The sequence below is a fragment of the Saccopteryx bilineata genome, chromosome 3 (genome assembly GCF_036850765.1).
Source record: "Saccopteryx bilineata isolate mSacBil1 chromosome 3, mSacBil1_pri_phased_curated, whole genome shotgun sequence".
Taxonomy (NCBI): Eukaryota; Metazoa; Chordata; class Mammalia; order Chiroptera; family Emballonuridae; genus Saccopteryx; species Saccopteryx bilineata.
In genome coordinates this window covers 45,738,332-45,761,140 of record NC_089492.1, presented here as the reverse complement: position 1 = coordinate 45,761,140, position 22,809 = coordinate 45,738,332, and the positions used below count along the sequence as shown (strand labels likewise).

General features: G+C 36.7%; 1 protein-coding gene across 8 annotated transcripts in view; it reads right to left on the bottom strand.

The window, feature by feature from the left end:
• The window catches only part of RUNX1T1 (RUNX1 partner transcriptional co-repressor 1), a 195,269-nt gene that overhangs the window by 82,687 nt on the left and 89,773 nt on the right, over window positions 1-22,809 (bottom strand). For all 8 annotated transcript variants that reach the window (XM_066266087.1, XM_066266085.1, XM_066266080.1 and 5 more), the window contains one exon: window positions 1,665-1,802. In XM_066266087.1, the coding sequence (XP_066122184.1) occupies window positions 1,665-1,802 (138 nt within the window). The remainder of the gene's footprint in view (window positions 1-1,664; window positions 1,803-22,809) is intronic.

The following is a 22,809-nucleotide window of genomic DNA, read 5'->3' as shown; positions in this document are numbered from 1 at the left end:
TTCAAGAAATTCAAACGGTACATATCTATGCTAATAATAGTTGGTGGTAATTCAGTAAATTCATTTCTAATAATATTTATTCAAACATCAATGCAATGATGCATAACTAATAGGCTAAAAAAATGCACTTTTCTCACTAAAGAAAATTTTGATTTTATAATGTTAAATCAAAATTAATTTAACAAACTGATCGTTACCAAACACATTTTTAAATAAAATTTTGGTAAACTATCTCCAACAATAGTCTGAAGATGTTTTAAGCATTCTATTATTCTTAAAGTTTCAGGATAGTAACAAATGGTCTCTTGTCTTAAATGAATACCAAATATCCTGTGAAGAAATGATAGCTCACTAGGATTTTTCACAGTAGACATATGTCTATCACTATGGCTTTGGTTAACAACAAAACAAATACAAGATAACAGGGTTATAACTCAGCACTGTTGCAGCCCCCTGCTTCTTACACATTTGAAAAGGTCTTTTAAATGGCAACACAACACTACATAAAAAGCCTGGGATGTGTATTTTGTCGATCCCTTTTAATCCCACAAATCTATTTTTGCTTGGTATTTTTATTCATATAGACTTAATGGCATGTGGTCTATAAACACCATTTTCTGGAACAAACAGTATTTGTTTCACAAATCCTTGATGACAATTTAACCAAGACTTTGAGACTGATTAAAACAAAGCTACCTACTATCGCTGCTAGAATATACAGAAAAGAAAGTTGCCATTTTGTCAGAATGTTCTGTCCTTTTCTTGAAAAACAATATACTCCATAGATTCAGAACATAAGGCTTGAGTCGAGATGAAATGGAATAAAGATTTTATAAAAGTCTGACAGTTTCAAGGCAAGAAAAATGCTCCTTATTTCAGAAAGTTTTCTATATGCAACTGCAAGTCTTGTGTGTGTGTGCAAACATTAGATTTTAACATTTTAACCTAAAAAGTTAGATTTCAACATGATTTGTAAATAATAGAAAACATTCTCGCTCTTTCTCTCTCTCTCAAATCAGTAACATATTAAAAAATAAAGAAAACAGTGTTAGAAGATCAGGTGTAACCTGGAAATGATTATTAACATGTTCCAAGTCAAAATGAACAAACTAAAATAAAAAGTTCCACATTAAGTCGAATTAAAAGTTATAGTGGTAACATCTCCAGTTATAGACCAAATGTAGTGTACATTCACTTAGATTGTAGTAAACTATGTTTTTGAAGCAATCCACGAAAAGTCAGGCAAATATTGGCAGTTACACATATTATACCATAGACATGACACATCTTTACTTAATACCTGGTCACTGGCAAACAAGTAATTTTTTTTGCTTCATTTCTGCATAATTCATTGATGTTAGACCTTGTTTTCTCTTAATTTTTATTTACAGAATATAATGTAGCTCTGGCCAGTGAATAGTGTTGTCCGGAGTGCTGAGGTTGCCGGTTTCATCCCCAGTCAGGGTACATAGAAGAAGCAATCAATGAGTGAACAACTAAATGGAACTAAGTGGAATGAGTTGATGCCACTTTTCTCTCTCTCTCTACTCCTTCCCCCTTCTCTTTCCCTTTCTCTCTCTCTCTCAAATCAATAGAAAACAATCTTTTTAAACCATAATTTAAACTTCAAAAGGAAAATAGCAAATGCAGAAATGCCTACTCACATGTTGTCGGTGTAAATGAACTGGTTCTCGGGGCTCCTTGAGTTGTTGGGGGCGGTGGCATCGTGGGAGGAGTCAGCCTAGATGGAGTCTTCACATCCACAGGTGAGTCTGGCATTGTGGAGTGCTTCTCAGTACGATCTAGAGGACGCCACCATGAATGGTTACTTTTTTCCTTAATCACCTCAATTTTTTAGTTTGGGGTCATCTTTTTTACACTAAAGTAAACAGAAGAAATCTAACATCTATCAATGAAAAAGACTTATCTACTAAGGTTTAAATCAGGATCTGATCATCCAAACCCCACTTAAGAAGATGTATCAGATGGCAGGACCTCATTTGTCACTGGGTTACTCTACATCCTATTGTTATTTCTGTCTTGGGCAAATGCTAGCTTCATAGTGTTATAGGCAATAGCGCAAGTTCTCTCAAACCAGAAGCCCGCATTTTCAAGATTAAAAAAAAAATAAGTGAGGAAGTAAGATGGTAATGAACCCCTGAGACAGCTTAGAAATAACACAAATCTGAAGCTCTGATATGCAGGTGAGAGATACTGATAGAAACCAGTGTCTGGTGATTTTTTAACACCTGTCATCCCCTTTCTATACTTAGTCTTCTAGCCTGTTAGATGAAGTAGGTTATGTCTCCAGGACATACACCTCACTTAATTTTTTTCTGTCATGTTTGAAAAATCACCACCACATAAATGTTATATGTCACACAAAGGAGTTATTAGCTTAGAATTTGTGAGTTTATGACCTGCCACTTTAAAAATCTGAGACCAATATTCAATTAATAATCTCAAAGTAAGATAAAAAAGTTCCAAATTAAGAACTAAAAACAAAACAAAACAAAAAAACTGAAGGCCCTCCTTATATTTTTTCATGAGTAGTTGAAAGATATTAAGAAATTTTCTGATAACCCAATAATGAACATTTGAACTTCAGGACTGTTTTCTGCTAAGAATACTTATCCTAAACTTTTTACATGAGTTTAATCTCTTTATCAAATCTTCAGTAAAAATTAGGCAGTTTTTGTTTCTTTTGATCAAATTTTCTACAAAAGTGTACAGATGTGTGTGCATACCAAACAGGTTTGAGGTGTCTCTTGCAGCCTTAGACACAGATATTTCTCACTTGACTATTTGAAGAGTAACATAGATGACTGATAAAGACACTGACAAGAGTGTTGTGATTATGGGAGGAAAAGGGGGATGGGGAGAGGTAGAAGAGGGTAAAGGGGGCATAGAAGAAGACTTGACTTGGGGTTGTGAATGCCTGGTCCAATGTACAGATGATTTATCATGGAATGGTATACATGAAGCCTATGTAACATTATTACCAATGTCACCCCAAGAAAGTACATTTATATGAATGGGTCTTTTAGAATACTATAATCATATGGGTATACAGAATAAAACTCAAATAACTTAAAAGTCAATTATTAAAAGAAAATGAAAAGTCCAAATTACTAATATGCCAAAATTTCCACACCTTTATTTAAAGCAGTTTCATCAGACTTGGGTTGAAATAGAACACAATATTTAAAAGTTGAAATAATGTCAATACCATATTAGGTAAGATGTAACAAAAGAATGAAACTCATCAGTATTCTCTTAACAGCATTTCAAAATATGATCTAGTTAACAGTATCAGGGTCTCTATTTGTTAATCTTTAACTGCTGGTTAAATAAGTGTTGAGTGAGATGATGGTAAAGACACAAATGGAGAACATTTTTACCTTTATCTTACTATTAAAAATTGTCCTCATATTGCTAATGCAGATTTAAAACTAGTATCAGTAAATAAATTATTCTAGAAAAATAAATGCATTAGGCAGGGTTAAAGCCATTTATTCAATAGTTAAATTCACTGCACAGTCTACTCACCTCAACCAACCTCAGCAACAAGGGACTAAACAGCTTCCTACTTATGTTGCAGCTGAGGGAAGAGGTACAGCAGCAAATACAAGTCACCCTAAATAAAGGCAAATATTTCTCTCATGCCAAGGAAGGAGGGATAAAGGGAAGCTTGCCAGAGTCAGCTGGGAGATAACAGTGGGAACTGCTGGTCCATCTGGTTTTCATTCTGCTAACACTCACATTGAACTGTTAGAGAAGCCAGTCCAGATACACAGATTGAAATACACAGTTGTACAGACAGAGAAGAAAAGAGCAGGAGGGGGATGGGAAAGTGGAATGAATGAAAAAATAGAGTAGTAAAAGGAAAAGAAAAGAAAAAAAGAAGAAATACCAAAACAGAGAAAAGAGCCTGAAGAGGGAGAAATTCAGTCTGGACAGCTTCATTTACCTCAGGAGCTAAAAGTTGAGTTTTAGAGGACATAGCTCCCATCTTACGGAACTTGACCTAGTTCTTGAGCAATACTTAAATTTGAAAACATACCTTAAACCCGTTTTTTAATTTTTTTAAAACAGAAAAAAATTAAATGAAAAAAAAGAAGAAACTACAAAGATGACAATGAGTTTCCTTTTCAAACTTAAGATAATCCTTTTATTTCTATCTTAATCTATGCAGTTTTAGAAAGATTTTTTGATATATCATAATTTTGATTTGAAAACATTTAGTATATGTGTCTTGGTCCACTATTTGTAACGTAACTCCTATCCAGAAGATCATCATCATCATAATTATCATAAAAGACGAATGATTTTAAATTCTTGAAATGTCATCTAGGAACAGCAACAAGTGAGCCACGGCATAGCGAACCACCACAACTGCTAACAGGAACATTCACATTCAAACTGGAATATATGTATGTCAATCTTTAAGATGTGACTTTAGCCAAATTTCTGAGATGGTTAGCTTTACTCTGATCAAATAGAGTTTCAACCCAGAGGTCCTACAAACTTAAACAAAGTGGGACCATATGTAACTTATTCTGTGCTGTTCAGTGCAATCAATCCAGGACAGAGTTAGATGGTGAAATTACCAGCCAGGCCTCCTAACCCCTACACACACACACACACACACACACACACTTCTCTTGGGTAAAAAAAAATTAAAATAATTTCAGAAAATGTGTTTCAAGTACACTGAGTTGTGTTGTACATTTTGAATGAAAAAAAATACACATTTTGGAATATATATTCTTCAAATTTTTAGAACAGTAAAAGAGCAGATTTAACTACAGAAGCATCATATTCCATTTCAAATTAGAAGGCACAATGAAACCATTATTGTTATATTTCTCATATAATATTTTAAGTTCATGAAAAGTATTTATATTTTCTTGTACATAATTTCTATTTTTAGTTGCTGTATGGGAATGATATTGAAAGATTGACACAAAATGATAAAAGAAAAAAAAAACATTTCTATCAGAGCAGCAAGTTATGTTAATCAAAAGGACTGACCTTTACCTTAATGATTCACACCACTTCTAAACAAGATTTTCGGTATGTGGTAACACTTCAACTCACATGGCAAATATCCAACACATATGTATTGAAGATGGCTGATGCAAGGAAGAAAGTGGGGCATATATAAATACACTACACATACCATTTCACTGTCAGGGTCTTCTAGAAGTGGTATGTTTCCATTCATTTTTTTCTTGTTTTTTAAGTAAAGGAAACGTAACGGCATAATCTGCCATGGCACTTATTTTAGTTTTAGTTAGTTCAAATAATTCCAGATGTATTTTTAAAGCCTAAAAAAAAACAGCATTCTACATTGTCCTTGTTTACATATCACTACAGAGGTGAACAGTGTAAAAACACATTAAGTTCAGTATTGGTAAACACCTTTCCATCAGAGTTCTTCAGGTCAATTGTAATAGAGTACCTATTTCTCAGATGCATTATGGATTGAAAAACCTCTTGGTCAATTAGAAGTAAATACAGAGTTAGTCATTGTTTTCAAGTATTACTTAGAAAATTAAATTTAAGGGGGCGACATCAATCAGTAAGAGTACATAGGTTTCAGGTAAACACCTCCATAGGATTTGAACAGTTGATTATGTTGTATAGCCATCACCCAAAGTCAATTCATTTTCTGCGACTGTATATTTGACTCTTTTTACGCCCTTCCTATACCCCATGCCCACAGAACCCCTCCCCCCGGTAACAACTTCACTTTTATCCATGTCCGTGAGTATCAATTTTATATACCATGTATGTTAGAAATCATATAGTTCTTAGCATTTTAAGATTTACTTATTTCACTCAGTATTATGTTCTCAAGGTTCATCTCTGTTGCTGTAAACGGCCTATGTCATCATTTCTTACGACTGAGTAGTATTCCTTTGTATATGTGTACCACTTCTTCTTTATCCAATCAGTTGAAGGACACTATGGTTCCTTCCATGTCTTGGACACTGAATAATGCTGTGATAAATATGGGGAGCATGTGCGTTTATGTACCATTTATTATTTTTTTGTATAGATACCCAGAAGAGGGATTTTGGGGTCATATCGTAGTTCTATTCTTAAGTTTTGAAGAACCACTATACTTTCTTCCAAAATGGTTGTACCAGTTTAAGTTCCCACAAGCAGTGAATGAGGTTCCTTTTTCTCCACAGCCTCTCCAAAACTTGTTATTACCTGTCTTATTGATAATAGCTAATCTAACAGGTGTGAGGTAGTATCTCATTGTAGTATTGATTTGTATTTCTTAAATAGCTAGTTAAAATGAGCTTTTTTTTCATATATCTATTGACCATCTGTATGCCTTCTTGGGAGAAGTGTCTGTTCAGCTCCTTTCCACAATTATTTTTTTTTTAATTTTTAAATTTAGAAAATTAACTTTAACAAGGTAAAATTGATCAGTAAGAGTACATAGGTTTCAGATAAACATTTCTATAGCATCTGAACTGTTGATTATGTTGTATATCCATCACCCCAAATCAAATTATTTTCTGTCACCTTATATTTGTCCCTCTTTATACCCTTCTCCCCACCATCACCCCTTTCCCACAACCCCCTCCCCCCTGGTGACTACTTCACTTTTATCTGTGTCCATGAATCTCAGTTTATATCTCACCTATATGTGAAATCATACAGTTCTTAGCTTTTTCTGACATACTTATTTCACACAGTGTAATGTTCTCAAGGTCCACCCACGTCATAAATGTCACTATGTCATCATTTCTTATGGCTTAGTATCCCATTGTATATATGTACCACATCTTCTTTACCCAATCCTCTATTGAGAGATACCTTGGCTGTTTCCATGTTTTGGCCACTGTGAATAATGCTGCTATAAACATGTGGGTGCATGTGTCTTTATATATTAATGTGTTTGATATTTTGAAGGTAGGCAGACAGCAGAGGATCAAAAATTGCTGGATCAATTTTTTAATTCTGGGTCAATTTTTTAATTCTATTTTTAATTTTTTGAGGACCCACCATACTTTCTTCCATAACGGTTGTACTACTATACATTCCCACCAGCAGTGAATGAGGGTTCTTGTCTTGTTGATAATAGTCCATCTAACAGGTTTGAGGTGGTATCTAAGGGTAGTTTTGATTTGCATTTCTCTAATAGCTACTGAACATGAGCAACCTTTCATATATCTGTTGACCATTTGTATGTCCTCTTGGGAGAAGTATCAGGTCCTCTTCCCATTTTTTAATTGGTGTTTGCTTCTTTGTTGCTGAGCTTTGAGAGTTCTTTTTATATTTTGGTATTAGCCCCTTATCAAAGCTATTGTTTACAAATATAATCTCTCATTTAGTTGGCTGCCTATTTGTTTTGTTTTCAGTTCCTTTTGCTGTGCAGAAGCTTTTTAGTTTAATATAGTACAAATAATTTATTTTTGCCTTTATTTCCCCTGCCTTTGGGGTCAAATTCATAAATTGTTCTCTATGGCCAAGATCCCTGAGTTTAGGGACTATATTTTATTCTATGTAATTTATTGTTTCATATCTTGTATAAATATTTAGGTCTTTGTTCCATTTTGAAATAATTTTTGTGCAGGGGGACGAACTGTAGTAAGTTTAATTTTTCTGCATGTGGCTTTCCAATTTTCCCAGCACCATTTATTGAAGAGGATTTCTTTTCTCCATTGTGTGTTTTTGGCTCCTTTGTCAAAGATTATCTGTCCATATATATGCAGTTTTATTTCTGGGCTCTCGATTCTTTTCTATTGGTATACATGTCTGTAATTCTGCCAATATCATGCTGTTTTGATTATTGTGGTTCTACATTACAATTTGAAGTCAGGTAGTGTGATACCTCCAGCTTCATTTTTTTTTCTCAGGATTGCTTTGGCTATTCTGGTTTTTTATAGTTCCATACATACCTGGTGAGGTTTTGTTCTATTTATTTAAAAAATGACACTAAAATTTTAATGTGGATTGTATTAAATTTATATATTGTTTTGGGTAATACTGACATTTTAACTATTTTGATTCTTCCAAATCCATGATCATAGAATATTTTTCCATTTCATTGTGTCTTTTTTCAATTTCCTTCAATAATGCTTTGTAGTGTTCAGTATATAAATCCTACACATCCTTTGTTATGTTTATTCCTAGGTATCTTATTTTTTCTGTTGCAATTGTAAAAGAAATTGTCTTCTTTTAGTTCTGAAGTTTCATCATTGTCATATATGAAAGCAATAGACTTTTGTATATTGATTTTGTATCCTGCAACCTTACTGTATTGGTTTATTGTTTCTAATAGTTTTTTGGTGGAGTGTTTCTATATACAGGATCATGTCATCTGCAAAAAGTGATACCTTTACTTCTTCTTTTTCGATAAGGATGCCTTTTATATCTTTCTCTTGCCTAATTGTTCTGACAAAAACTCCCAGAATTATGTTCAATATGAGTGGAGAAAGTGGGCAACCATGTCTTGTTCCTGACGTAGAGGAAAAGCCACCTTTTGTTCTCTATTTAGTATGATATTAAGTGATGGTTTGTTCATATATGGCCTTTATTATGTTGAGGTACTTTCCTTCTACACACATTTTCTTGAGTGTTTTAAAAATTAATCGATGTTGTATCTTACCAAATGCCTTTTCTGTATCTCTTGATATAATCATGTGATTTTTGTTCTTTGTTTTATTGTTGTGGTGTATTACATTGATTGGTTTCTGTAAAGTGAACCATCCTTATGCTTCTGAAATAAATTTCACTTCATTGTGATGTATTTTTTTTTAAATGTATTGTATTTTATTTGCTAGTAGTTTCTTAGAGAATTTTTGTATGTATTCATTAAAGATACTGGTCTCTAGTTTTCTTTACATTGTCCTTGTCAGGGTTTGGTATCAGGGCTATGGTGGTCTCATAAAATGTATTAGGGAATATGGCTTCTTCCTTTATTTTTTGGAAAACTTTGAGAAGGATAGGTACCCAATCTTTTTTGAATGTTTGTTAGAATTCACTAGTATAGACATCTGGTCCTGAACTTTTATTTTGGGGGAGGTTTTTGATAGTTGTTTCTATTTTCTTCCTGCTTATGGGGGTTTTCCACTTCTTTATGACTCAGTCTAAAAAATCGTAGAGCTCTTGGAACTTATCAATTTCTTCTAGATTGCTAAATTTGATGGCATATAACCTTTCACAGTATTCTAGTATGATCTTTTGTATAACTATGATGTCTGTGGTAATTTTTCCTCTTACAATTCAAATTTATTTCTATGAGCCATTTTTTCTTTTTTTCCTTAGTGAATCTTTCCAGGAGTTTGTCAATTTTATTGATCTTTTCAAACAATCAGCTCTTTGTTGTATTAATTTTTTGTATAGCTTTTTTTTTTTTGTTCTCTATTTCATTTAGTTCTGCTCTAATTTTTGTATTTTCTTTCTTCTGTTCACTTTTTTTTTCTTCTTTTTGTTCTTTAAGATGTGATGTTAGGTTGTTAATTTGGGAATCTCTCTTGTTTCTTTTTTTTTTTTTTAATTTTTTTTTTCTTTGCATTTTTCTGAAGCTGGAAACAGGGAGAGACAGTCAGACAGACTCCCGCATGCGCCCGACCGGGATCCACCCAGCATGCCCACCAGGGGTGATGCTCTGCCCACCAGGGGGCGATGCTCTGCCCATCCTGGGCATCGCCATGTTGCGACCAGAGCCACTCTAGCGCCTGAGGCAGAGGCCACAGAGCCATCCCCAGCGCCCAGGCCATCTTTGCTCCAATGGAGCCTTGGCTGCGGGAGGGGAAGAGAGAGACAGAGAGGAAAGCGCGGCGGAGGGGCAGAGAAGCAAATAGGCGCTTCTCCTGTGTGCCCTGGCCGGGAATTGAACCCGGGTCCTCCGTCTCTTGTTTCTTGATATAAGCCTGTAATGATATAAACTTCCCTTTTACTACTGCTTTCACTGCATCCCAGAAATTTTTATATATTTTGTTGTTATTCTCGGTCTGTATATGTCTTTTGACCTCTGCTTTTATTTCTTCTTGGACACAGTTATTTTTAAAAAGTATGTCACTTTGTTTCCACATTTTTGTGGTTTTCTCTACTTCTTTTTTGCAGTTAAATTCTAATTTCAAAGCCTTATGGTAAGAGAATGTGCTTGGTATAATTTCGATCTTCCTGAATTTAGTGATGTTAGTTTTGTGGCCCAACACATGGTCTATCCTTGAGAATGTTCTACACACACTGAATAAGAATATATAATCTGACATTTTGGGATGAAATGTCTTATAAATATCTGTTTTTTGTACATTTGATCTAGTGTGTCTTTTTAGGCCAATATTTTTTTATTGATTTTCTTTTTGATGATATATACAAAGCCATCAATGGTATGTTGAAATCTTCAAGTGTGAGTGTGTTTTTGTTTGTTTCTATTTTTATATCAGTTAGAAGGTGGCATGTATTTTGGTGCCCCATGATTCAATGCATGTATATTGAGAAGTGTTATGTTTTCTTGATACAATGTCCCCTTAATCATTATAAAATGTCCATCTTTGTCTCTTGGTATCTTTGTTATTTGAACTCAGCATTGTCATATATGAATATTAGTTACACCTGATTTTCTTTGGATATTATTTGCCTGTAGAATTGCTTTCCAAACTTTCACTTTGAATCTACTTTTGTTTGCAGGTTAGATGTGTCTTTTGAAAGCAGCATATGGTTGAGTTTTTCTTTTTGATATAATCTGCTACTCTTTGCCTTTTTATTTGTGATTTCAGTCCATTTACATTTAGTGTAATTACTGACACTTAAAGATTTTCCATAGTGATTTTATGTTTTGCTTTCTGGTATCTCTGTGTCTCATTTGATTCTTCTCTTTTTTGTTTCTGTCAATTTGTCAGTTGGTTGGGTTTTTTTAATTTTTTTTTGGTGGCATTTCATACCTCTTTCCTTTTCTTCTTTTTTTAAGCTATGTGTTTCAGTAGTGGCCTTTTTGTGGGTGGTTACAATTAGGTTATTAAGAGAAAATTTTATTTTTTTATTTTCTTTTCTAAGTGAGAGGAGGGGAGATAGACTCTCGCATGTGTCCCCACCAGTATTCACCAGGCTACACCCATCTGGGGCCATGCTCCCAACCAAACTATTTTTAGCACCTGAGGTAGAGGCTCCACAGAGCCATCCCCGGTGCCCGGGGCTTATATGAAGCAGCTCATCACTTCTCCTGTGTTCCCTTACTGGGAATTGAACCCAGAGATCCACAAAACAGGTTAACATCCTACCACTGAGCCAACCAGCCAGGGCAAAAGGAAAATATTCATATGTGCAACAGTCCTTTGTCTTCTAAGTGCTTCTGCATTCCATCCTCCTTTGCTACTGCAGATTTTTAACTTTTCCCCTTATATGTTATTGTCGCAGATTATCTTTGTTTCTATTTTAACTTTGTTGGAACTTTTACTTGTAGTTTTTGTTTTCTTCTTTGTATCTGGTCAAACAACCCCCTTGAATATTGGCTGCAGTGGGTGTTTTCTGGAGATAAATTCCCTCACCTTTTGCATGTCTGCAAAAGTTTTTATTTCTCTTTTATATTTGAAGGATAACTTTGATGGATATAGTATTCTTGGCTGGTAATGACTCTGTTGCAGTACTTTGAATGTTTGGGTCCACTCTCTTCTGGCTTGTAGAGTTTCTGGTGATAAGTGTGATGATAACCTAATGGGCCTTCCTTTATATATCATGTTCTTCTTTTCCCTAGCTGCACTGGAGATTCTTTGTCATCAATTTTTGACAATTTTATTACCATGTGCCTTAGAGAAGGTCTGTTTGGACTGAGGTAACTCGGTACTTTGTATGCTTCTTGTATGCAAAGATCTAACTCTTTCCATAGACTTGGGAAATTCTCATCAGTTATTTGCTTGAATAGGCTCTACCTTCTCCCACTCTTTTTTTTGTAACATACCCATTATCCTTATACTGTATTGCTCTTTCTGATGAAGTCAGAAAATTCTTGTAGAGCTCTATCATTTTTCTTAACTCATGAATTTCTCTCGTCCTCTCTCTGTAACACTTCTAGTTGCCTGTCTTTGATGACACTGATTCTCTCCCTCTTTTTTAATCAAGTGAGAAGCAGGGATATGGAGAGACATTCCTTCATGCACCCCAGCCAGGATCACCCCAGCAACCCATCTAGGGCTTATGTTCTGCCTATTTGTTTCTGTCCATTTTGTTATTTTTCAAAGGGCTCCTGGGAAGTTTCTTTTGGCGCACATAGGTATGGGTGGTTCCAGCCAAAGTTCCTGGGCCTGGTTCCTCATGTGACCTTCCCCCATTGTCAACTGACCTCACATTCTGACCTTTTATGTTAGATAGGGGCACCACTATTCATCTGGCTACTTCCTGCTGGTTAAGGGTGTCATGGGGAAGGGAGGTCGGAAGGTGCTCAGCAACCGAGTTATTTTAATGCCTGAGTGAGGCCATGGAGCCATCCTCAGTGCCGGGGCCCACTTGCTCATTTGAGCCACAGCTGTGGGAGGGGAAGACAGGGGGGATGCATGGAGAAGCAGATAGTCGCTTCTCCTGTGTGTCCTGACTGGGAATTGAACCCAGGACTTCCACATGCCAGGCTGATGCTCTACTGCTGAGCCCACTGGCCAGCACCAATTCTCTCTTCTATCTGGACTGCTATATTAGCTAAACTAGCTACCTCATTTTTCAATTCATGTACTGAGTTCTCCATCTCTTCTTGGTTCTTTTTTAAAGTTTTAAATCTCCTTGGTGAAGTACTCACTTTGTGTTTTGAACTTATTTAATTGTTTGCTAGTGTTTTCTTGCATCTCACTGAGTATATCCAGAACTTCAATATTGAATTCAGTATCGTTTAACTCCAAGGTTTCCCTGTGATTGAGATTGTATTCTGGACATTTTAAATTTTCTTCCTGAACTATGTCTCTTTCTTGTGTAGTCATGGTATTCAATTTCTTCTTCTCTGATGGCATCTGAGAGTGGTATTGTTAAGAATTCTAACAAAAATAAATAAATAAATAAACTGAAAAAAGTGAAAAATAGAAAAATTTTAAAAATGACAAGTAGGTTCTGGCTGGTTGGCCCAGTGGTAGAACGTCATCTCAGCGTATGGATGTCCCAGGTTTGATTCCTGTTCATGGCATACAGAAGAAGCACTATCTGCTTCTCTAACAATCTCTCTCCCCTGCTCTCTCTCTCTCATTCCCTCCCACAGCCATGACTCAGTTAGATCAAGTTGGCCCCAGGCACTGATGATGGTTCCATGGCCTTGCCTCAGGCACTAAAATAGCTCATTTGCTGAGCAACAGAGCAATGGCTCCAAATGGGGAGTTCATTCCCAGATGGATCCCAGTCGAGACACATGCGGGAGTCTTTCTTAAATTTTTTTTTAAAAGGACAATTAAAAAAGAAAAACCATGAAAAAAAAGATAAAAAACAAAAAAGTCAAAACCAAACAACCACAAAATATAAGAATAAAAACTACCAAAAATTAAAGTGAAATTCAAAAGAAGAAATAAAATTTTCAGTTTTCAGAGGTTTTTCTGTCTTCTTCCAGTAGGTGGTGATGTGCTAAAAGTTTTAGGTCTGTGAAATTCATGGATTGACTTCCACTGAGATGCTGTCACAATGATGTAAGCGGGGCTGCAATTGTGTTGGTGTGTGGGGCTTGTTAGGGCTTTTAGGCTTTAGAAATGTTGTTCTCAGGCCTCTGAGCATTTCTCCCCATATCTTAATAGACCAGGGACCAGACAGGGAGCAACTCTGTTCTTTAGGGATGAGAGTGGCTCTGGAGAGTTGGGGGTGGGATCTGTCTCTGCCACTCTCCATACCCCACGAGGTGAGGGAGGTAGGATCTGGGAGGCAGGATCTTGGAAGCTAGGGGGCAGCATTTTGGTTTTATGTGTCTCTGTGCCAAGAGCAGACTGTGGGCAGACCGCTAGAACCCTGGTCATGACATCCACATTCTGCCTTAGCTTTAATTTAGTATCTCCCCCTCTGCCCTTCAATCTCACCTCTCCTCCTGACAGAGAGAGACCCAATCACTCTGGGCTTCTTCCTTCTGTGAAGCCCCAGCAGACAAAAATCCAGGCAGTCTGCACCTCTCTCTCCCCAGAGCCAACCCAGGGTCTTATCTTCTGCCTTCCTTTTCAACCATTCCCATCTTTAGTCCATTCGGTGGGCAGATCTTTCAGGCAAGTCTGTGAGCCCAGCTAGGATGGGCTCTCTGCATTATAGCTATTCAATTTGTTGAAATTTCAAGTGGAGAAATTGGGGTATCTCTCACACTGCCATCATCTTAGTTTGACATCATCATAAGAGTTAGTCTTATTTGAATAAGTGTTAATTAAGAAAGCTAGAAGGTATGCACTAAAGAGCATTAATCCCAAGTGGGACCAAGATACTACTAGTGAAAAGGAGAAGGCAGGAAAGAAGAACACTGGGTACAGAATTTTCTTTTTATTTCTCTGAAAAGTGGCATATAGTTCTAACAAAACAATCATTTAGATGTTACAGGAAACTAACACAGACTAGAATGGTAGATATTCAGCCTCCACAATGCTATCTTATTTTCCTCATAAGCACCTCTGGTACCTTTCATTCCTGCTTAGAACCTTTCAAAATGCCTGAGAATAAAAGTGAAATGCTAATATTTTAAACACAGTGAAATTATACAGTGGAAAGATATTTGGCATAATAGAATTTTATGTTTGAAATGTAAATGGAACAATTAGCAGTAAGCAAGCCCTCAGGCAAGGTACTTATCCTGAGAATCTAAGTCTCTCATAAGAATGGGAATACAACCCTCTCTATCTCATTAATAGGTAGTACACTGCCTACTGTACATGTTAGGCACCAACATATGTGAGTTTCATTCTCTTTTGCCTTCCTCTCCATGATTCATTCATGGCTTTATTTACAATGTTTTGCTTTGATGGTATTCTCTACAGAGCACCTTGGTATTCTCCATCCAGTTTTTCTGCCATTCTTTTTCATGCTGTTGTTTCCTACACCTAAAAGGACCTGACCCATCTTATACATTTTTCATTACCATATCATTTTATAGCTATTCTAGTTTCCCTAGGCACCAACCCATCATGCTTCCTCTTACTCTTTTTTATAATATACCACAGCCCATATATACAACAGTCATGTATGTGTATTTTATAAAAAAATAACCCAGTCAGTACCTGTACTCCAAGAAATTCAATTAAAAATAAATAAAATCAATATATAAAATAGTAAGCAACTTGATGACAACTTTTTAAAATGTCTCCTTAGAAGGAATTTAAAAAATTAAATGTAATAACAAAAAGGATAGTTACATTCCTAACTTACAAATCCATTCCTTGTATCATAGCCAGTTCAAAGATACCAACTGTAATTTCATGGCAAAAGACAAATACACAACCATCAACAGCATATAATTAAGTCATGAGAGAATGGAATGTAGGTAGATATTGATCAACTTACAACCTATGCAACTTACGACCATTCAACTTTACGACCACAATTGCTAACCATGACTGCTCCCTGTCTGGGAGCGCAAGCGTTGCCCAGCTGGGTGTACGACAGTGCGGACCAGCTTCCGGCAGCACTACCATCTCTGCTGCACCATTTCAACTGTTATTGCAGACTTGGTACAGCAATTTGTGTTTTGTGTCTTGGATATTTTTCATCAAACCCCTCCCAAGATGTCTACCAAAAGGAAATTGTCTTTGTCTATGTCTCACCCTGACAAGAAGGACAGAAAGGCCATCCATCGATCTCGACACAAAAATGAGTGCTGGAAAAAAAAAAAATGAGCGTGGGCTCATCCAACTTGAGCATGCATGGGTTCACCAGCTTGAGTTCAGGGGCACTGGCTTGAGCATGGGATCATAGATATGACCCTATGGTCGCTGGTTTGAGCCCAAGGTCACTGGCTTGAGCAAGGGGCCACTTGCTCTGCTGTAATCCCCTGGTCAAGGCACATATGAGAAAGCAATCAATGAACAAGTATGAAGGAGGAAAGAAAGTGAATATGATCATACATGTTTATGAAAAAACCAACTCCAGTAACCCCAACTGTTGCCTCAGATGATGACATCAACGATCCACAGCCAAGCACCAGTGGCCAATAAAATGTTTCATACATGTTTATATATTTTGATATGTTTTACAATTGGGAAAATGTTTCCTATGGTATTTTTTACACCTGTATTTTGTATTTTTGTATGCACCTGTATTTTGTAATTTTGTATGTTTTGAAAATATTAAACCAGTTGTACTGGTAATGCAGTGTTTTACTTAAAGCTGACGAATGTAAAAATAAAAAACAAAATGGTGTAGAGATGATACAAACGGCATAAAATGAACAAAGAAAATTATGATATATAACAATAATGAAATAAAATTATGATAAAATATGACTTAAAGATTTTTAAAACATCATTTCACAGTACTGTACATATAGCCTACTCAACTTACAACCAAATCGTGTTACGACCGGTCTGTCGGAACCGATTGTGGTCATAAGTCGAGCACTAGCTTTAATGGGGGAAAATACTGGAAACCTGAAATTCAGTTCAACTCTTCAACTAACTTATTATGTGAGTTTAGGCAAGTGCAAGAATGACCTATTATTACCTCATGTCTTATCATAGGTATTTTATAAAGATTGCTATTCCTGAAACATAAATCTGATTTTATGTACAGATACTGTTGAGTTCCTAGTCAATAGTCCTTCTTCCCTCTTCCTTGCTGGACAGCCTTGATTTTATTCAAGTACACAGTTCTTGGGGAAAGATCCTCCTTGTTTTACATTAATCAGGTTATCACATTTCCCTTGGCAGAAACAAGTTTCAGATTTGGGTACTGTGCTCTAATTCTGGATAATAGGTCATGAAGGAAATTCATGAAAGAGGTACTAGGTAAGACTTTTTCACTCTCTAAACCCAAGGAGGAGATCTCTCTCTTCTTTTGATGTATTTGCAGCCAATTCCTTCATTTCCCTTCTCTGGAATTTACTCTCTTATCTATACAATTAAGCATCTTCTGATGACCTCAAGGGTCAATTGCAAAAAGTAATAATCTCTGGTTTCTTTCTATAGATATGATCATCTCAAACACAAAGAAAACTACCTAAGAAGATACATCTGACAATAAAGTGACCACAAATAAAATTATTGTGAACTTGGCGATTATAATTAGACTTCCTCAGTTCACATAAATTTCTATGTCTACAAGTATATTTCTGCATAAAATTTTTTCATAAAATTTTCATATAAAATAAGCGTATATTTTTTCAAATATATTTTTAATCCTCATTACTAAATATCTATCAACAACTTAGTTATAAAATAACCATATCAATGTCCAATTGTCCCTGTTTAGTTACCATCAAAACACTCACTTTCACAGCCCAAGTTCTCAAAACAGTAATACACTCACTTTCTCTACTTCCTCATTTCCCATTCTGTCTTATACTTACTTGTAGCATATACCTATAAGACTGTCTAGAAAGTTTTCCTCCCTTTACTGGGACCTGCCATACTTTCTAATATATAAATATATTGGAAGCCACCATGCTTTTTTATGACCTTGCACCCAAGATATCAGCAACTGGCCCAGGCAGAGCATGTAGTTGAAGATGGGCAATTTCAGCCTTTCCCTAACATTTTTATAAATGATAAAGAAAACAATTTCACTCCAGAAGAAAAAGACTGCCCTATTTATTGTCCTTTCTCATGTCTAGAAAGCATGTCTTTAATAAAAAAGAAGGCAACAGGCAGAGACAATCAAAGAGAAAAGACAAGAGATTATCCTGATAGTCAAGTTCCTTATTTTACTAGATTTTAGGAGCTAATTGCATCCTAAAATTCCCACAATTTGTATCTTCCAAACCATCTAAAGATTAGTTAACCAATCCTTCCTTTACCTAAAGTCTAGTTTGAGTTGACTTTTCACTTGAAACCAAAGAATCCAGATTAAAATAACCCTGGAATGTAGCACCAAGGTAGCCTAACTCCAACTGAAATTCTTCTCTTCCTTATTAATCAAAAACTATTATATCCTTTATCAGGCATCTTTGAAACATCTGGAACTGTTTACCACTTCTTCCTTCTTAAAACATTTGTCCCCAGGCTTCCATGACTCAAACACTCTCATTTTCCTCAGATCTTTCTGGCTTCTTAGTCTCCTTCTCAGTCTCTCTTAATGGCTCACCATGATCAACCTATGTGATAGCTACTAGTGTTTTCTCCCAATGTTATGTCATATTTCTTATGTAAATTTTCATTTTATACCTTTCCCCTGGTGACTTCATTTGTGCTGTGACAGTCACGCCATGGCCATAATGTGGATAACTTTACTTATAACTTTAGCCCTAGCATCCTTTGAAGTTCTAGACCCAGATATCCAGGTGGTTTCTCATTTTAACAGCCTGGCTTCAAACTCTCATCATCTATCATCTCTCACCTGGTCTAATCAACAACCCATTCAATGACTCTCTGCTCTGTACTATGTCTTTATCTCTATCCATCTCCAAATCACACCCAGTCATTTGACTATCTCAAAGATGTGATCAAAGATCTTGCCCCTTTCCTCTTAATAATATTCAAAAACCTATTATAATGTTAAGCATAAAGTCCAGGTGCTTTATCAGGGTAAAGAACACCTTTTGTGACCCATCTGGTACCTGTTACCATTCCAGAACCATATTAATTCCTCCCACCCAATGCCATCCTCACCGCAGAACTTTATATATACTGCACTACTGTGGCTCTCCAAATGTTCCTGGTTCTCTCTCAGGCTTCCATCACACTGCATCCTTTTCCTAGAAAACTCTTTACTCCACCACTGTCTAGTTAAGTACATCATGCCTTTGAAACTCTATTTATAGGTCACTTCAGCCAGAAACTCTTTGCTAACAACCCTTCCATCCCCAATTGGCTCAGACTGTTCCATATTCCCCTATTACATTGTCTAGATGGCTTCTATATTACTGATTACACTGTATTTAGGACCAAGATCTGCCCTTCTCACTAGATCATAATTTACTTAAGGACAATGATGATGTCTTATGTGTTTTTATATTCTCAACACTTTTCACAGAGACTGACACATAGAAGGTGTGCAATAAATTTAGTATTTTAGTTAAATATATATTACTATAATATCATAGATACACCTGTAGTCACAACTTTGAGACCTTTGTCCTTTCAGGAGACATGACAGTTTTAACTAAAGGTAAATTTATCTACATATCTTTTTATCCATAATCCTGAAAGAATCCTAAAAAAATTTCTACATTTAGAAAACATTAAGTGCCCAAAGATAAATCTAGGAAGACCACTAGTAAGTTACTGAATTCACCAGTTTTAAAATGTGTTTCAGTAATCACAATATAGTTATTAATACCTTTTATATTAGAGGGAAAAAGGTTTTATAAGGCAACTTAAACACATATGACCTAGTCTCTATAAGTACCATTATTTTTTTACAATAATAGTATTATATAGTCATACATATGCACATTCAAAACAAAAGTATATTATGAACCAAAAACACACAATTTTGTCCTCATAAAGTTTTTCTCTTGCTTTTCTATCGATGGGAAGATTACAGATTATTTTCATAGTTTTTTCTTTTATGTAAATATTCCACAGTAAATTTTTTTTTATAGGCAAAATCTATAGATAGGCCCTGGCCAGCTGGCTCAGTGGATAGAGCGTCAGCCCAGCATATGGATGTCCTGGGTTCGATCCCTGGTCAGGGCACACATAAGGAGCAACTAACTGCTTCTCTTTCCCTCTCTCTCCCCCTTCTCTCTCTCTTCCTCTCTCCCAGTCAGTGGCTCAACTGTTCAAGCATCGACCCTGGGTACTGAGGTTGATTCAAGCATCAGCTCCAGACAGGGATTGCCAGGTGGATCCTAGTCAGAGTGTATTTGGGAGTCTGTCTCACTATCTCCCCTTCTCTCACTTAAAAAACAAACAAACGGAAACTATACATAAAAATTGATTAGGATAAAGCATCTAAAATCAGGCATAAGATACTGTATCAAATGCTCTGCATGCTTTATCTCATATTAAATCTCATTGTAAAAGGCCCTATTAAATTCCTATATTATATAAAAGAACTGAGACCCAGAAAGGGTAATTTGTCCAAGGTTACAAGCCACTACTTATTTCAGGACTTCTCAGAGTTTATTATCATCTAAAACTAATGTTATTTTATACATGATCTGAAAAACTGAAATAAAAACATTAAAAAAATGTTAGGCCCTGGCCGGTTAGCTCAGTGGTAGAGCGTTGGCCTGGCATGCGGAAGTCCCGGGTTCGATTCCCGGCCAGGGCACACAGGAGGAGCGTCCATCTGCTTCTCCACCCCTCCCCCTCTCCTTCCTCTCTGTCTCTCTCTTCCCCTCCCGCAGCCAAGGCTCCATTGGAGCAAAAGATGGCCCGGGTGCTGGGGATGGCTCCTTGGCCTCTGCCCCAGGCGCTAGAGTGGCTCTGGTCGCAACAGAGCGACGCCCCAGATGGGCAGAGCATTGCCCCCTGGTGGGCGTGCCTGGTGGATCCTGGTCAGGCACATGCAGGAGTCTGTCTGACTGCCTCCCCATTTCCAGCTTCGGAAAAATACAAAAAAAAAAATGTTAAATCGCGAATTAACATCATACTGAAACTCACCTTTTAATACTACTGTACTAGTCACAAGTGGCCATTCCAATTTAAATTTAAATTAAATAAAATTTTAAATTTAGTTTCTCAGTCACACTAGTCACATTCAAGTGCTCAACCACCATGGCAACATGGCTATACAGTTATGGCTGATGGCTACCATATCAGAAAGCTCAGTTACAGAACATTTCTGTCATCACAAAAGGACAATGTTTTACATAAATAATGGCTCTGAAATGCCATATTAGAAATAATGGCTCCACGAAAATGAGGGGGGTAAATGCCTTTGGCCTCAGTCTAAATGCTTTCCATTCATTCCCATTTAGATCTTTCACTTGTTTTATAGATTGGGCTTCTACACACAATTTCACTTGATAATTAAAAGGTACAAAAAAATAAAAATTTAAAATCCAATGATTAAGATAAATGAGATCTGAGCTCTAGGTAAACAAGAGAATAAGATATGTTCAGTGTAGGTAATTAGTAAACTTCTAACTATGCTAATGGAAATAAGGCCAGAGGCTCAGTCTCGGAACGAGCCACTCAGCAGCTAGGTTGGCAGCTGCTCTGCAATCAGAGACGACAGCCCGAAGCATGACTCATGCCCTAAAAGAGCATGAACTTGGGTTCAGACTTGGGCAAAGAAGAATTAGGTAAATCCATACTAATCTATTACTATTTCTAGAAAAATAGGTTTAAAAATATTTTAGGCATCTCTGTATAGGAACCATAATAAGAATTTCCCTTCTTGACCTGACCTGTGGTGGCGCAGTGGATCAAGCGTCAACCTGGAACACTGAGGTTGCCAGTTCAAAACCCTGGGCTTGCCCAGTCAAGACACATGTGGGAGTTGATGCTTCCTGCTCCTCCCCACCCCTTCTCTCTCTCCCTCTCTCCCTCTCTCTCTCTCTCTCTCTCTCTTCCTCTAAAATGAATAAAAAATAAAATGCTTGGCTTAAAAAAAATTCCCTTCCCTTCTTCTTGTTTGTTTTTGTTTGTTTTTTACAGAGACAGAGAGAGAGTCAGAGAGAGGGATAGACAGGGACATACAGACAGGAACAGAGAGATGAGAAGCATCAATCATTAGTTTTTCATTGCGCATTGCAAAACCTTAGTTGTTCATTGATTGCTTTCTCATATATGCCTTGATCACAGGCCTTCAGCAGACCGAGTAACCCCTTGCTCGAGCCAGTGACCTTGGGTCGAAGCTGATGAACTTTTTGCTTAAACCAGCCAGATGAGCCTGCAAGCTGGCGACCTTGAGGTCTCGAACCTGGGTCCTTGGCAACCCAGTCTGATGCTCTATCCACTGCGCCACCACCTGGTCAGGCTCCCTTTCCTTCTTCTGTTGCACTTATCAACTAACACTTGACATATTTATCTTGTTTCTGAATGTGCCTCAAACACCTGGTCAGCTTTATGAAGGCATAAATTTCTACTTGTTTTGTTAATTCCAGCTTCTACAGCATTTAGAAGCATACCTGAAATATCAGGCATTTGATAAAGATTAGTTGAATGAGTGAAGAAAGTAATCAAGGAAGAAAGCAAAGCTAGTTTCTGACAATACAGCTAGACATATTGGTAATAATATGGTAATAACTTAGAGGGCACAAAGGATTGAGTAAGGCAGACTATTGAAAAGCACATACCCACTTAAATGGAGACAGAAATGCTAAGAAGTAGAAGCAGGAAATAGACTAAACCAATTTTCTCATGTTTGATGAACTGTAGATCACCAAGAAAAAGCATTATTAACATTAACAAGTATCTCTGACCAGGCAGTGGCACATGGATAGAATGTCGGACTGGGACGCGAAGGACTCAGGTTCGAAACTCTGAGGTCACCAGCTTGAGTGTAGGCTCATCTGGCTTGAGCGTAGGCTCACTGTCTTGAGTACAGGATTGCTAGCTTGAGCATGGGATCATAGACACTTGAGCCCAAAGATCACTGACTTGAAGCCCAAGGTCGTTGGCTTGAGCAAGGGGTCATTCACTCTGCTGTAGCCCTCTGGTCAAGACACATATGAGAAGGCAATCAATAAACAACTAAGGAGCTGAAACAAAGAAATGATGTTTCTCATCTCTGTCCCTTCCTGTCTGCCCCAATCTGTCCCTCTCTCTCTGCCTCTCTGTGTCAAAAAGAAAAAACAAACAA